At 38.4% G+C, this 16,260-nt stretch overlaps 1 protein-coding gene across 1 annotated transcript in view; it reads right to left on the bottom strand.

Moving 5' to 3' along the window:
* Positions 1-16,260, bottom strand: part of ADGRV1 (adhesion G protein-coupled receptor V1) — a 556,489-nt gene that overhangs the window by 58,242 nt on the left and 481,987 nt on the right. Inside the window, exon 89 of the mRNA XM_042956620.1 lies at positions 10,474-10,595. Within this exon, the coding sequence (XP_042812554.1) occupies positions 10,474-10,595 (122 nt within the window). The remainder of the gene's footprint in view (positions 1-10,473; positions 10,596-16,260) is intronic.

Raw genomic sequence — 16,260 nt, 5'->3', positions numbered from 1 at the left:
TTTGGCCCACACCCTGTTTGCTTTTTTCATTTGCATGCTTTTCGGAAGGGTCTGAATTCTCCAGTTATACAGTCCCCACCAAACCCTAGAGAGTCTCACAGTAAGCTTACATCACTCACATGAGTTACCTGTTTGGACCTGAAGGCGTGTGCTACACATTTAAAAGCAGATCAGTGACTACAGCAGATTCATGTCACAAAATAAGCATTGTGATGATGGACCCAGGGGAACTATGGCACCTGTATATAGGGAATACCTCTGTGTGAGTGGATGAGATCATTCAGTGATCAATCAGTGGCTTAAGAGAGGATTTAAAGGCTAAGCTTACTAATCTCTTTTTGGCCTCTCATTTGTCTTTATGTAGTTCTGGAGATAACCATTTCTTTTGCCCATTTATTCTTTTATAATATTTTGTATTTATAGACCATGTACTTTATACATTATATTTTGTACATATATTTTTATATCATCTCTAGGATAAAATTCAGGGCATTTTTGGATTTTACCTCCATTTGGAAAGTAGGTAACTAAACCTTAAAGTAGGTAACTAAACCTTGCAGGCGTCAAGTCTTTTGGTACAACAGAGGTTTTAAGACATTTGGGGCGCCTGGGTGGCTCAGTCAGTTAAGCGTCCGACTTCGGCTCAGGTCATGATCTCACGGTTCGTGGGTTCAGGCCCCACATCAGACTCTGTGCTGACAGCTCAGAGCCTGGAGCCTGCTTCGATTCTGTCTCTCTCTCTCTCTCTCTCTCTGTCCCTCCCCTATTCGCGTTCTGTCTCCCTCTCTCTGTCAAAAATAAATAAACGTTAAAAAAATTAAAAAAAAAAGACACTTAACTGCATCCTCATTGCATTGCATCTGGCAGCTCAGCACTGAATTTTACCATAACATATACATATAAAATGTATTTACAAAAATATATATTGTTCCCAATACTCAATACTCCCAATACTCAATATTTGAGTAATACAAGAGATAAGAATAAAATTTTACACCCTGGAAAAATTATGAATTAACAGTAAGGCAAAGAATCTGAATGACCAGGGGAAACATGGCTCCAAATGTTAACTGCTGGCTGTGTTCTCCCAAAACTGTTTAACATGTGGCTTGTTTACTCTAATTCTTGTGGCATTGTGATTTCAAGGATCAGAGGAGTGCTAGATCTTTTCACTGGTGAGATAAGGGCCCTACAAGTCCAGGAGGGCATGCTACATGGTTGAAATGCAAAAAATGTGATCAGAAAGGGCACGGAAAAAGTTCTGAAATGGAAACATTAGGGCAGGACAAATGGAGGCAGCTGTTTTGCAAGGATGAAGCCAGGTGTCAAAAGGTAGTCTATACATTCCCTTCATTAGTAACACTGTATTCGTGGAAGATACCCACTGGCAGATCAGACCCTGACACTTTTATTTACAAAACCTAGTACAAACAAAAGTGAAATCCTGCAGTCTGTCTCAAGAGCCCTGCCTGGCCAATCAACAGGGTAATGAGAAGGCAACGTGAGATGTTGTCATTTATTGTCAAATAGAGTTAAGAAGTTTACTATAGGAAAACAGAAAGATGATTCCCAAGCCCAGATGTTACTGAACATTAGACAGTGGTATGACCTAATCAAGACAATTTAAATACACCTCCTTGTCTTAGCTTCTGTATATTTATTTGTAAAGTTATAGAAATGTTCTGGGATGTTTTGAAGAGCACACCAGGCATTCATTAGTTTCTCCATCTCACGCTACAAAAGGAGTGTAGCTATTTTTTTTTTTTTTTCACTTAACTTGACATGGCTCTGGGACAAATCAGTGAAAGAGTCCCAACCTCCCCTGGCTTCAACATGTTTATTCCAGGGTTTTCTGGGAAGATTGCTTTTCCACTCTTCATGAATAGTTCATGTGCTAGTCTCCAATGGAAACAAAGTGACATTTCTTATTACTGTTGGCTGTTGGAAAGCGATTGCAAAGAGAGTGCCTTGAAACAATTAGTCCTCTGTAACTGATTATTTAACAATGTGTATTTCCCAAGAGCTGTTTATCCTCAAAAGGAAGCAGCCAAGACTAAATATGTACTGTATCTAAGCCGACACCTGCACTGAACCCCTCTGGATGCTAAGTAGGAATTCTCACAGAAGAAAATTAAAGGAGGATTATTAATTTTTTTCTCTATTCCATTTGCAATGAACTCTGTACATTTCCTGAGCAGAGAAACATGTTCCATTTCGATACCTCAAGGACTATTTTCCTTTGGGAGAATTTCTTCTTAAGAGAAGGCATTAGTTTTAAAGCTGAAATTCAATATATAATGACAAGAGATACGTGGAAAACAAGGAAGGAAGAAAGGACATAAGGGGAAAGAAGGAGGGAAGGAAAGAAAGAGGAGTAAGAAAATAAACACTATTTTTCTGTATTAAAAGAATATTTATGTGTTCAAAACAGTCTAGTTGGGGCACCTGGGTGGCACAGTCGGTTTAAGTGTCCGACTCTTGATTTCGACTCAGATCATGACCTCACTGTTCCATTCCGGGAGATGAAGCCTGGCTGTTAGTGTGAAGGCTGCTTGGAATTCTCTCTCTCCCTCTCTCTCTGCCCCTCCCCTGCTGAAGCTCTCTCTCTCTGTCTCTCAAAATAAACATTAAAAAAAAAAAAACACCTCTAGTTACCACCAAAAAAAAAAAAAAAATGTTTAAGACATGGGGTGAGGAATAAAAATGATTTTAACCAGCTGATCTTAAATTTGAACATAGGCTATATATTTTTAGCTACAAATTCCATGTTGTAACTCCCTTCTCTGAAATAGCGAATGGTTCAAAAATTGCTAGGGAACATCTCGAGACCAGATGCTTGTATAAACGAACATGTATAAGCCAGTTACAGACAGAGAGAGTCAAACAGGACTCTGAACAATGTGGTCTCATAACTCACATTCTGAGAAGTGTCATATCCCAATACTATGTAAAGTTCTGCTCCCTTGCCAGCTTATGCATTCCAAGAATGCATTTCAGTTTTTGGAAAGGTTCTTCTATGTATATGAATCTTTTCCAAAAACGTGTTTTCCAGCATCTTTAAGAAGATCATGCCTGATATTGCTGGCTACCCTTATTATCCTATATGGGATTCCCTACACATGTGAAAAAATTGTCAGTTAGTGAGGCAGCCCTAGAAGAAAATCTGAAATAAATGCTGTATTTAAGTCTGAATCTGACTGGTTCCAGTTAAAAATAGAAAATACTTTAGAACGTAATTAAGCTAGGAATGATATGCAAAATGTGTGATGAATGTGGCACCTACACTGACCAATCAGAATGGCTGGAGGTCTAGAGCTGGAGTTAGGCTCCTGGAGGCTCCCTATTTGGCCACGCATTAACCTTTCAGCTGCTGGAAGTTTGGGGATTCTCCTAGATTAAGCCTGGGACATAGGCAAAGAGTTTAAACCCTAGCCATTTCCATATTTTAACAACTGACAGGGTTCAAGCAATGCCTAGCAGCTGAGGATAAACTCTTGTGATTGTTCCCATTATTGTTACACCGTTTGGATATACCTTGGACTAAACAGTTTAAGAAAGCTGTGATGTATAAGCATGAACACAAATCTTAGAAATAAATTCAACTCACTTAAAAAAACCACAAAGATTATTGGATTAATGGATCAGGGAATTAAAAAAAAATTAAATGTGGTCCCTTATGAATTTCTTGTGGACTATAGAGACATTTGGTTAGATGATAGATACCAAGGATATTCATAATAAACTGAGGTCACATCAACGAAATAACGAAATATCCCAGTGATTTGACAATAGCTGTCTTTGGCCTTATCCCAACTTATATCAATGAACAAGAAATTCAGAAAATATGTATAGTGGACATCTGTTACAATGGCCCACCTACCACTGTTGCCCCTCTTTTATTGATAAAAGCATCATTTCTTCTGGTGGGAATTCCATTCTATGTAGTTTTTGTGATAACAATTAAACTCCTTCTACTGATGGAGACTGCTCATGACCCAGGTCTGGCCAGAGTACCTTTCACATGTGACTGGTTTCTGCATAGTCGGTGATCCAAGGTGAGGGTAATTTAAGTCTTAAAGGATTTTCCTACTGGGGAGTAAGCTCCTTCCATCCTGGGGTGAGAAAGCTGATAGGAGGTGAGTCTTGCACTGGTGGTACCATCATGGTCAATAAGATATTAAGCAATAAAAATAATAGCAGACAAATTTAGAATAATTTTTCTAAACTCACTTTGCATTTGTATCCATCATGCTTTATAAAGTACTTCATACACATTTTCTTAAAAGCTCAAATGTATTAGATGCTTGGTAGCTCAACCCTGAATCTTCAGAAAGTGATCAAGAAATTCCTGATAATATTTCAAGTGATCAAGATTCCCTTATTTATTTTTATTTTTAATTATTTTTGAGATAGAGAAAAACAGAGCATGAGCAGGGGAGGGGCAGAGAGAGATACACATACAGAATCATTAGCAGGCTCCAGGCTCTGAGCTGTCAGCACAGAGCCCGATGTGGGGCTTGAACCCATGAACTATGAGATCATGACCTGAGCTGAACTTGGACACTTAACTGACTGAGCCACCCAAGCACCCCAAGATACCCTTTTTTAAAGCAAAAATAAGCTACTGGGATTAAATTAAAATAAAAAACTTTTGCACAGTGAAGGAAACCATCAACAAAACAAAACAAAACAAAAAAACAATCTACTGAATGGGAGAAGATATTTGCAAATGATATATTGAATGAGGGGTTAATACCCAAAATATGTAAAGAACTTATACAACTCAACACCAAACAAATAAACAAACAATCTGACTGAAAAATGGGCAGAGGGCTTGAATAGGTATTTTTTCGAAGAAGATATACAGATGGCCAAAAGACATAGGAAAAGGTGTGCAACATCACTACTCATCAGGAAAATGCAGATCAAAACCACAGTTAAGATATCACCTTATACCTGTGAGAATGGTTATGATTAAAAAAAAAAAAAAAAAAAAGAAGGCAAGATATAACAAGTGTTGGAGAAGATGTGTAGAAAAAGGAACCCTCATACCCTGTTGGTGGGAATGTAAATTGGTATAGACACTGTGGAAAACACTAAGGAAGTTCTTCAAAAAATTAAAAACAGAAATCCCATATGACCCAATAAATCTACAACTAGGTATTTACCCAAAGAAAACAAAAACACTAATTTGAAAGATATAGGCACCCCTATGTTTACTGCAGCATTATTTACAATAGCCAAAATATGGAAGACTTAAGTGCCCACTGATGGACAAATGGATAAGGAAGATGTAATACTTATATACAATGAAATATTATGCAGCCTTAAAAAAGAATGAGACTGTGCCATTTGGACCTAGAGAGTATTATGCTAAGTGAAATAAGACAGAATGTGAAAGATAAATACCATATGATTTCACTTACATGTGGAATTAAAAAAAAAAAAAAGAACAAACAAACAAAAAGCAGAACCAGACCTCTAAAAACAGAAAACAAACTGATGACTGCCAGGGGGGAAGTGGGGGTGGGAGGATAGACATAATGAGTGAAGAGGAGTGGGAGACACAGGCTTCCAGTTACAGAATAAGTCACAGCAATGAAAGGCACAGCATATAGAACACAGTCAGTGATATCATAATAGCGTAGTATAGTGACAATAATTACACTTATGGTCAACACAGCATAATGTGTACAGAGATGTTGAATCACTATGTTGTACACTTGAAACTAATGTAACATTGTGTGTCAACTATACTCAAATAAAAAAAAAAATTTAAGATTTCCTTTTAAGGGTGCCTGGCTGGCTCAGTCGATTGAACATGCGACCCTTGATCTTGGGTGGTAGCTCGAGCCCCCATGTTGGGGGTAGAGTTTACTTTAAAAACAAACAAACAAAAAGATTCCCTTTTTAAAATTTCATCAAACAATAAATATACAAAAATTCAGATTATTATAAAAAGATAACTTTCATCTGTTAGTCTCTGGGCACCTAATCACATAATAATAGTCTGGATAAAATAATAGTCTCTATCACATAATAATAATCTGGATAAAAAAATGAAGCAGTAATCCCCTTTGAGCAAAATACAGTAGCCAAGCATGAGATACACACTTTTGTGGGTGCAGATATTGACAAAAGCCAGTTAAAAAAAATACAAAGCCAATAAAAAATAATACTAACCACTAAGTCTTCATGGAACATACTTGTAAGATCTTACTACCATATAGCCATATTCTATGAAAATGCCCAAGTTGATGACATGAGACAGTTTACAAACTAAATGAACTCCAACGAACCGTAGAGAAATCATATTTTTCAAGTGTTTCTTTTTTTAAAAAAATTTTTTTTAACGTTTAGTTATTTTTGAGACAGAGAGAAACAGAGCATGAATGGGGGAGGGGTAGGGAGGGGGAGACACAGAATCTGAAACAGGCTCTGTGTTTCATAAGGGAGTTCGAGGGGGGCTCGAACTCACGGACTGCGAGATCATGACCTGAGCCAAAGTCGGATGCTTAACCGACCGAGCCACCCAGGCGCCCCTCAAGTGTTTCTTAACAGGCAATTCTTTTAGGAATGATTAACTGAGCACTGGTACCAGGAAGGTACTGGTGTGCCAGAATGGCACATAAGCTCGTGGCTTCCAGAGTGCCACAGAGATGGAATGAAACTCATTAAATATGCGTTTGAGATGTTTTTAGTTTCTACATACTTAGCTTTAAGTTCCTCTAAGAAACAGGCCATAACAATTACGTTTATATCTCACCATGAAATATAGTTTAATGTCCAACAGTCCTCGTTTATTAGTAAACTTGCATAAGTGCTCCACAGACTTTTTCGTGTATATGTGGTTTGATAGGTTATACTGGCTACCACCTTAACCTTGAGGTTCACGTTTATTTAACTGCTGGTGACTGGTTCAATCATGGATTTCAGGTGTCTAACCTCCACTGAATCCCTCCAATTTCTCTCTAAGCAGTCTGTTTCTTGACCATCTATCTTCCAACCCACCATAGTTTGCTATTTACTTTCTGCCTAGAAACTTCTCTGAACTTTTTACCACTTTTAGCTCAAGCTTTCAACCCATTTTTCTCAACAAATGTCCTTGCTTCTTGACTTTCAGAGAAAAGAGAGAGCATTAGATGCAAATTCCAACTTTCCTCACTTCCAGCTTCCAAATGGTTTTCCATGTTCCTCCCTCTCTCCCTAGCCTCAGAGAGAGAAACATCTCTCCTCCATCACTTCTGTTCTTCCTGCCCTGTCCATGGTCTTGCCACAGCAAAGAGTCTTTCTTTCCTCCACTTGTCAGTTTCTCCTTCTTTGTTGGTTCTTTTCACAAGAAAACAGAAACAAAAAATCTCCTTTGAACCAACCAGCCAAACATCCTTCCTAAGCTATTACTTTATCTCTCTTTCTATACTCCATTCAACTTCTTGGACAAAAATATTTGCTCCTCATGTGAGGTACAGTACAATTGCTTAATATGTTATGCCATTTAATTAAATCACACCATAATCCTAAATAGTATGTATTCCCATTTCACAGATGAAGAAAGTAGAAAAAAATTTGTATCCATGACTCATCAGCTGGATAGATTGGTGGAGTTAGGATCATGTTCACTATATCAGCAGTTCTCAAACTGTGGTCCCTAGCCTGGCTGTCTCAGCATCATCTGGGAAATTGCTAGAAAAGCAAACTTCCAGATCTGCTCGGATCTACTGTATCAGAAACTCTCAGTGTGGGGCATGACAACCTGTGTTTCAACAAGCCCTTTACATGATTTTGCTGCAAGCCACAGGTGGGGAACACTGCACTGCACCACAATGCCCCTCGGTCCTCAGCCTATTTATCTTCTCTGCTGCACTTGACAGTTAGTTAGTATTGTTTTCTTCTGAAACTTTCTTTTCTACCAGAAACTCCAAACTCTTCTATTCTAGTTCCCTTTCATTAATAATCTCTTTCTGTAGCTCTCTCCTAAAACCTAGTTACTAAATTATTATTATTATACAATTATTAACTAAAATTAACTTTACTAATGACTCCCACATGTTACCAACTCACCAACCTCACTGCGTATTTCCTAGAACCCTATGCCTGATGTGATCTTCATGTTGACTAAAGATGTTGGTACCCAGCCATTCACCTGAGCCTGGCATTTCTACATGATGTTGCTCTCTGATACTCCACATCCCTACATTTTATTGGCTAACCAAATTCCATTAATGGTTATCTTTACAATTCTCAAACCTGTCACCTGCTCTCTATTCCCAGGTATGCTGCTGAAATATTATAGGCTGGACTATGATAGGAGCCCACCTCTAACTGGAGCTATTCCACATTTCGTTACCTTCCTAAATGTTTCCAGTCATCCTTCTAAAAAGTAGTACAAGCAAGTCATTCCCAATAAAAATTTAAAAAATTTTAAAAACAAATCAGAGCAAAACAAATAAAAACTCCAACTTTGATGGCTTCCTACTGCTTAAAAGCTGAAGTTCAACATCCCTTCCAAAGCATGGTAACATGGCACTGAGGCCAACTTACCCTCGTCTGTCTCGGCTCCCAGCATTACCTTCCGAACCGCAAAGCCTTTCTTCTTGCCACCCTCACCCCAACTCTTCTCTAAATCTCGGCGAGATTAATCAGTTCCCTTTTGTACCGCCCAGACTAACACTGTTTCTCTGCCTGAAATGCTCATCTCTAACCATACACTCATCACTTACTTAACATTAAAGGTATTGCAAACTCAATGGCAGGTAAAGTGAATGAACGAAGTCTATCCCATGTATAATAAGATCACATGCCCCATCTAAAGGGGGAAGCATCCACTTAGGACTTGCCAATTGCTGCCAAGCAAGTACTGCTATTAAAGAAAAGCCAGAAATTCAAGTTTTTATGTGAGATTTCTCAATTTTAAAAGTTTGCAGCAAATATTAAACAATTTTTTAAAGAGTTTTTTTTAATGTTTTATTTTTCTATTTTTGAGAACAGGGGGAGGGGCAGAGAGGGAGGGGGACAGAAGATCCGAAGCAGGCTTCGTGCAGACAGCAGCAAGTCTGATGTGGGGCTCGAGTTCACAAACGGTGGTGAGATCATGACCTGAGCTGAAGTTGGGACTCTCAATGACTGAGCCACCCAGCTGCCCCCAAATATGAAACAATTTAAAACACTGTTCTGTATACCACTGTGTGTCCACAAAATAAAATACATCTGCAGGCTGCCAGTGTGGACCTCGGTGTTAGTTCCAACAGACCCCTGGGATTCAAAGCTGACCAGACAGGGCCTCTGATCTGAAGGGCTCACTTCCGGGGCTCATCTCAAATGCTAGCACTTGCAGGAGTAAACAGGTGCTTCACTCAACCCTTTTGTTTGCACGGCACCTGGCATAGTGTATTCTAACTGCTAACTGTTTACTCCCTTGAATCATCACATTGTAAAGGAGCAGGCCTGTCCCCTCCACCCTGGGACTGTAGCATTAACACAATGTGCCAGCAGCAGGTGCTTGATGATCTCTGTGGCTATACAAAGATGTCTACACACCTCCTTGTATCAACCTGATGCCAAACTTTCAAGTTACTTTGTATTTTCTGTCCTTCCTAAATCCATATTATGATTTGCTTAGGCACTGGGCTGGAAGATATGCTGTCACTAAATAATTTGTTTCCTTAAAATCCTTAAAATGAAATCAAAATATGCTTTGAGTCTCGTTTCAGTTGTATGCTGTAATCCTAACAGGTTTTTCTACTCATGTTCCTTGCAACATGGTGGTCCAAATAAGGACTTTTTAGAGAGATCTTTGGTAAATTCAAGATATTATTTTGGTCTGGGACAGACCTTTTCACTTTGGAAAATAAGGAAAATGAGTTCATTTGTTCCATTTGTTAATTTCAGGGTGCAACTTTTTTTCCATTTAACAAAAGCACTAAAAAAGTCAGCTTTAATTTTTGCTATAGTTATATAATTCCTAGTTATGCTATCCAAGCACGCTCACAAAACTAATTTAAGCTGGGCATTGCCAGACTTAGAGGACGTCAATCATTTTTCAGTGAACCAAAACACTCTCATTTCACTAAGCACCAGGCGTAAGAGTGGACTGCTTGAACACTGCTATCTATTTCACTCTTCAATTGCTCTAACATCTAGACACAGCCACCGTCCATGGTTACCTGCTGCAAAGTTTATAAACATCAATCCTGCTGAAAAAGAAATATGTTTTTGTATTTACTCAGATGTTATCTAAATAAAGGAGGGTAAATATTTTACCCTTTATATTATCAGTATAAACAGCAAGTTAGAAGCCCAGCCATATTTTAGGTATTAAAGATTCAGCCCTTGATCATTTTATTCTGCAACTTTGCGTGATGTTGTGTGTAAAAATTCACCTACGTGTAGGCACTTGATTCCTTTACATTGAAACTCCATGCCCGTGTTCATGAGCATACATGTGTTCCACCAGCAACCAGATTGTAAGCTTACCTGTAGACTGTTGAAAATGACAAAGAGGACCAACATCCAGAAGTGTCTGTAAGCCATGTGCAGGCCTCCCCAAAGCCATGTCACAGAAATCAGGGCAAAGAGATATAAAACCAGCGGGACTTCTAGAAATAAAAAAAAATTTTTTTTGAGCTCTGGGATCCTGCATAGTCACAGATACATACAAATGTATATTGCCTCCTTTCTTGTAACACTCTGTATGCCTAAGTACCCATTTTGAAAGAACAACCTTGGAAATCCCATTCTTATGCCAGAAAAGAGAGGGCACATTGCTGAGTCCACATTCTTTCTGTTTTCCTGATGGGGCTGGGGGGGTGGGGTGGTGGTGCAGAATGAGAACTGTTCCTCTCCTAGACTACCACCTGCTGGACTGTTCAGGAAGTGCCATGAACAACTGCAGAGATGCAATCACATTTCATCCCCAGGTAAATCCCCTTAAAAGAGCTTTCCACCAGAAAATGACAGGCAGCGGTGTTGCTCTGGAAATTAGCGTAGTCCAACCCAACAATTTAAAACACAAATGATATAAAAACTAGCTTGTGTGTCATGGAAAAGTATGTACTCATCCCTTTTTTTTTTCTGACAGAGAAGACACCAAACTTTATAGCTAATGTTAGAGTAAAGGTGAAGTGACAGGTTTGCTAGTGTGAACACTAAGCTTATTCTGGCTGCTGTTTCTCGTGAAAGTTGTTTCTGTAGTTTTCAGGAGAGATCTCTTCAGGGCCAAGGACTTCATTACTCATTTGTCTTTGATATTTGCATTGTAGAATAATAACCTTAAAAAGGGGATTTTATTATTTAAATGACTACCTATAGTAGACGTGAAAAGCGAATCAGATCATAACAGCTGCAAATAAACACATTTCAAGCTGTCTGAAAGACATCAGGATGGACCACACCATTGACAACTCTTAGGACAGACTTCAAGGTCCAAATATACCCACCATTTTATCAAGTAATGCCTAAAATTTACATGCACTCTGAAAATGTGAATAGTTAAATAATATGACTTTAGCAATTTTAAAATTTTATTTTGAAACAATGTCAAACTTACAGAAGAGCTGTAAGTACAGTATGACAACATAGTTTTTCTTTTCCCTGAACCACTTGAAAGTTGCCTTCCTCCATCACCTTCTGAATACTTTATTTTTTTAAATATATTTTTTAAGCTAACATTTTTTAAGTTTATTTTTTTTAGTAACCTCTACATGCACTATGGGGCTCGAACTCCTGGCCCCGAGATCAGAGGTGACACCCTCTTCTGACAGAGCCTGCCAAGAGCCCCAAAACTTAATTTTTCTGTTGTTTTCATTTTTCCCTCTGAAAACTTTAATGTGTATTTTCTACAAAGATTTTCTCCTACATAAACACAATAGGACCATCAAATCAGGAAATCAGTACTCATATATTCCTGCCATCCTCAGATCCCATTCAAGATTGTCCATTATTTCTGTTATCTTTTTTGCAGTGGAAAGGTACAGCTGACATGTTTCTGTAGTCTCCTTTAATCCCAAACAGTTCATCTGTATGTCCTTGGCTTTTATGACTGACACTTTTGAAGATTACCGGCCAGTTTTTCCTGTGGAGTGTCCTTAAATTTGAGTTCATCTGATCTCTTCCTGTGATTCAGATTAAAAAATTTGGCAAAAGTCACAGAACTGATACTGGGTTCTTGTTATAGCATTCTTTTATTGGGTGGCACAAAAATTCCATTTGTCCCATTAGGCTGCTCATTCAGGTCATGTGATTAAGGTAGTGGCTCTACAGATTCTCTACTGTGAAGTCAGTCTGTTTTCCTTTGTGATTACTAATTATCTGTGTGGGATTACTTTGAAACTGGATAAAACCCTTCCTCTTATCAAATGTGTGATTTATCCATTATTTATTTTTATAATATGGACTCACAGATTCTCAATTTATTTAAAGGGTTATTGGGGTGCCTGGGTGGCTCAGTAGCTTAAGTGTCTGACTTGATTTCCTCAGGTCATGATCTCACGGTTCATGGGTTTGAGCCTTGTCTCCCCTCCTCCACTCGTGCTGTCCTTGTCTCTCTCAAAATAAATAAATAAACTTGAAAAAAGGGCTATTACTGACTACTATCATTTTGATGCCCAAATTATCCTGAATTTGATTAATGGAAGCCCTTGCAAGATAAGATGGCATCTGTGCCCTTTGTGCCTTTTGTTATGTTCTCATGATTCTGTAAGTACTTCCTTGATTTCTGGCCCAACAAGATGTTTCAAACTTATCTTGTACTTTCCCTGATCCAGTTCTGGTTTCTTTTTGGGAGAATGGCATTTAGAAACCAAGATTAGGTGGTCAATATGCTCGCTATTATTGGGGTGTTTCTGCTCCTAAGCCCTCTCTGTAGACAGAGCTAGAGAATCTATGTAGGTACACATATGAACACACCACACACACACACACACACGTTTACATCTAGATTACTGTACCTATTTCTATGTAATGAACATGATTAGTTCACACTAATATTTCCAAATCCAATCCAAACCACAGGGTTAATTCTCACTTTTTTCCTTTAATTTGTGTAAATCACTTGTCTGTTGTTAAGAAATCTAGTTCTCGTTATTCTTAATATATTTATCTATTTGACCAATTGCCCTAGTTGATTGTATCTAATCTCTGGGTGCTGTTATTCCTTCTCTTGCACAGATGACCCCTCAAGCTTATTTGGGTTCTGACATCTCAAGCTGCGCTGTACCCCATCCCTCACACAGATGCCCCCCTCACAATGAACAGGGTTCCCACACTCCATGCTTGAACATCTTCCTGTGGATGGTAATTGTGAAGAGGGCTTTAGGATGGAATTCTTTGAGAAGGGAAGGGAAAGGCAAAAAAAGAAACAGGACAAAAGAAAGGAAAGAAAGGGAAAGGGGGAGGGGAAGAGGAAAATGGAACCTGAACATTCTTTTTTTTTTTTTTTTTTTTTGAGGAGAAAAAAAGCCTTTAAAAAGACACTATGCTGGTATCTTCCCAAAAATACCCTTCATAAAAAAATATAAAATTGCCTGAGTTATTATAACTTCACAGAGAAAATAAGAATAATATAAGACACGGCTTATACAGATGAATAATTCCTTTGTCATTAATGCCTTACAGCAGGACAGGGGAAAATATATTAAGATTTATTTAAATTTTATAAAAATTCATTTTTGTTTAATGAAATCATACAATTTGATAAAGGGCCAGAGGCTCATTTTTACTAATGACAAGATACCCTAATATTTAGGAAACTTCCTATGCTATACTCATTAAATTTTTTAAAGATTAGGTATTAACTCTGGCAATTGCATTCTTTGTTCCACTGTGTAAGTACAAAATTCTATTTATGGCTCTGTGCAGAGTACAAAAGGACATGCATACTCTGCATGGAAAACTAGGAACCCAATTTTCAAAATTTGGCCTTCATGTTCCTCTAAAGTGCCTAGCCCAACAAGTGCTGTGTGCTGACAGAGCTCAGTGGGGGAGCTGAGAGAGCATACAGGGGCCTGACCAGAAACACCCAGGCCTATGTTTTTCTGGAACTCTGCAGACAAGTGTGGTGGCTTGGCACCCCAGATCAGAAACTCTGCAAGGAAGAAAGCCAGGCATAAATAACTCAGCGAGTTGAACAATAAACCCCAGGCTGGTTTTTCAGCAGTGCAACAACGCTGAGGACATGATTTCAGGTGGAAGAAACATATCTAGGGGTACATCCAGATTTTGTGGGCCTGAAGTTCATAAAACTTGAAGAGATATCTTTAAAAAAATAAAAACTGCAAAAAGCAAAATTAGGCATAAAATCTTGGAAAGGGCCTATATGCAAGGGAGAGGCTCTAAAACTTAAACTTCATCAGCTTTATGCTAACCCACCACTGAGGAGGTACCTTCACCCTCTTTGGGGCCTGGAGTAACTGACCACAGGGAAAAGGGCTGTTGGGAGTGGGTGATGGGGACAGACGTGGGGTGGGGGTGGTGGTGGGTGGTGATGCTAATAGCTACTGGGAATTCCATTTGGTAAGCAGAAAATTAATGCTGCACTTAGTGAAAATCATATTGGTTGTATATTTCAGAAGCTGACATTTCACATTTGGTGAACGACTAGTAACTTTTCTGTTGACTGTATAAGTCAGTGCTTACCGAAACAGGTATTTACAACCGGCCACACTAGAAACTTATGTTTACAGGTGAATTTGTTAGAAAACAGAACTTCAATGGCTCTAGGTACTATCACCAGAAACATCTTTGCTGCAAGCATTTTGGGGGCAAACATTTTAGCAAAGTTAAAAAGGCAACTGGTTGAGGGTTTGGTTCATTTTTCCACTGACACACTACACTCATTTTATGTAAATCTTAGCCCTCAGAATGGTCTCTACACTGGCACCGAGTTTTGAACCAACATTTCCTATAGAACTTTAGGATGTCTATCAGTGAACTGTGACACTGTGCCAATAACCAACAGTGTCGAAGGGCTTTTACAATGTACTTCAAAGCTCAGTTACAAATATGCATCCTAGTGTTTGGAAACTGGTAACTCTGCTAATAAAGGAAGAAATTTTAGTGAAACAAAAAAAGTGTGACGATGAACAAGGAGATGAATTAACAAACAAACAAAAGTATAGCACTATGAATGAAAGCCTCTGAAGACAAATGCTTAGGTACAATCCACAAAATAAAACCTGATACCTGTTCAGGCAATCTACACACATTTAAAAGGTATTCAGAGGTGGGGGGCCTGGGTGGCTCGGTCCATTAAGCATTCAGCTCAGGTCATGATCTCATTGTTCACGAGGTCAAGCTGACAGCACACAGCCTGCTTGGGATTCTCTCTCTCTCGCCCTCTCTCTGCCCTCTCCTACTTGCCTCTTTCTGTCTCTCTCAAAATAAAGAAATAAACTTTAAAAAAAAAAAAGCACACAGAAAAATAATAAAATGTATTCAGGGGTTCCTGGCTGGCTTAGTCAGTACATCATGCGACTCTTGATGTTGGGGTCATGGGTTCAAGCCCCACATTGGGCATGGAGCCCATGTAAAAAAAATAAAATGTATTAAAATATTTTGTATTCACAATAAGGTCTTTTTAATTTTGCTATTCATTTTTCATATTTCATCATGTTCTTCTTCATGAATGCCCTCTTTTATTTTTCATGACTTTTATCTTTTACGGCCAAATTGCTTTATTGCCTATTAGTTATGTGGTGATTTTGTTGGCAGTGAAAATGGTTGCTATTGTATATACATACGATGGAATATTACTCAGTCTTAAAAAGGAATGAAATTCTGACATGTGCTGCAATGTGGATGAATGTTGAAAACATTATGTTGATTAGAATAAGCCAGACAAATATTGTAGGATTCCATTTACATGAGGTGCCTGGAGTAGGCAAATTCCTCTAGACAGAAAGTAGAATAGAGGTCACCAGGGACTGAGAAAAATGGGGAATAGGAAATTCTGTTTATCAGGTACAGAGTTCATGTTTGAGTTGATGAAAAACTTCTGGAAATGGATAGTGGTGATGGTTGCACAACATTGTGAACGTACTTTTTGCCACTGAATTGTACGCTTAAAAATGGTTAAAATGGTAAATTTTGTGTTATGTATATTTTACTACAATTTTTCGTTAAGGTCATGCTAAAAAAGATAGGCTGGTGTGAAGATGAAGTTCGATGACAGGGAGGGAAAAAAAAGAATCAAATCCTCAAAGTACTTGATTTAAATACTTAAATTAGCACGGAGTCATTAATGTGAAAAACGAAGTAGTCTGAAAA

This window comes from Panthera tigris, chromosome A1 (genome assembly GCF_018350195.1).
Source record: "Panthera tigris isolate Pti1 chromosome A1, P.tigris_Pti1_mat1.1, whole genome shotgun sequence".
Taxonomy (NCBI): domain Eukaryota; kingdom Metazoa; phylum Chordata; class Mammalia; order Carnivora; family Felidae; genus Panthera; species Panthera tigris.
Note: the sequence above shows the minus strand (reverse complement) of the source record. Positions and strands in the feature narration are given on the sequence as shown.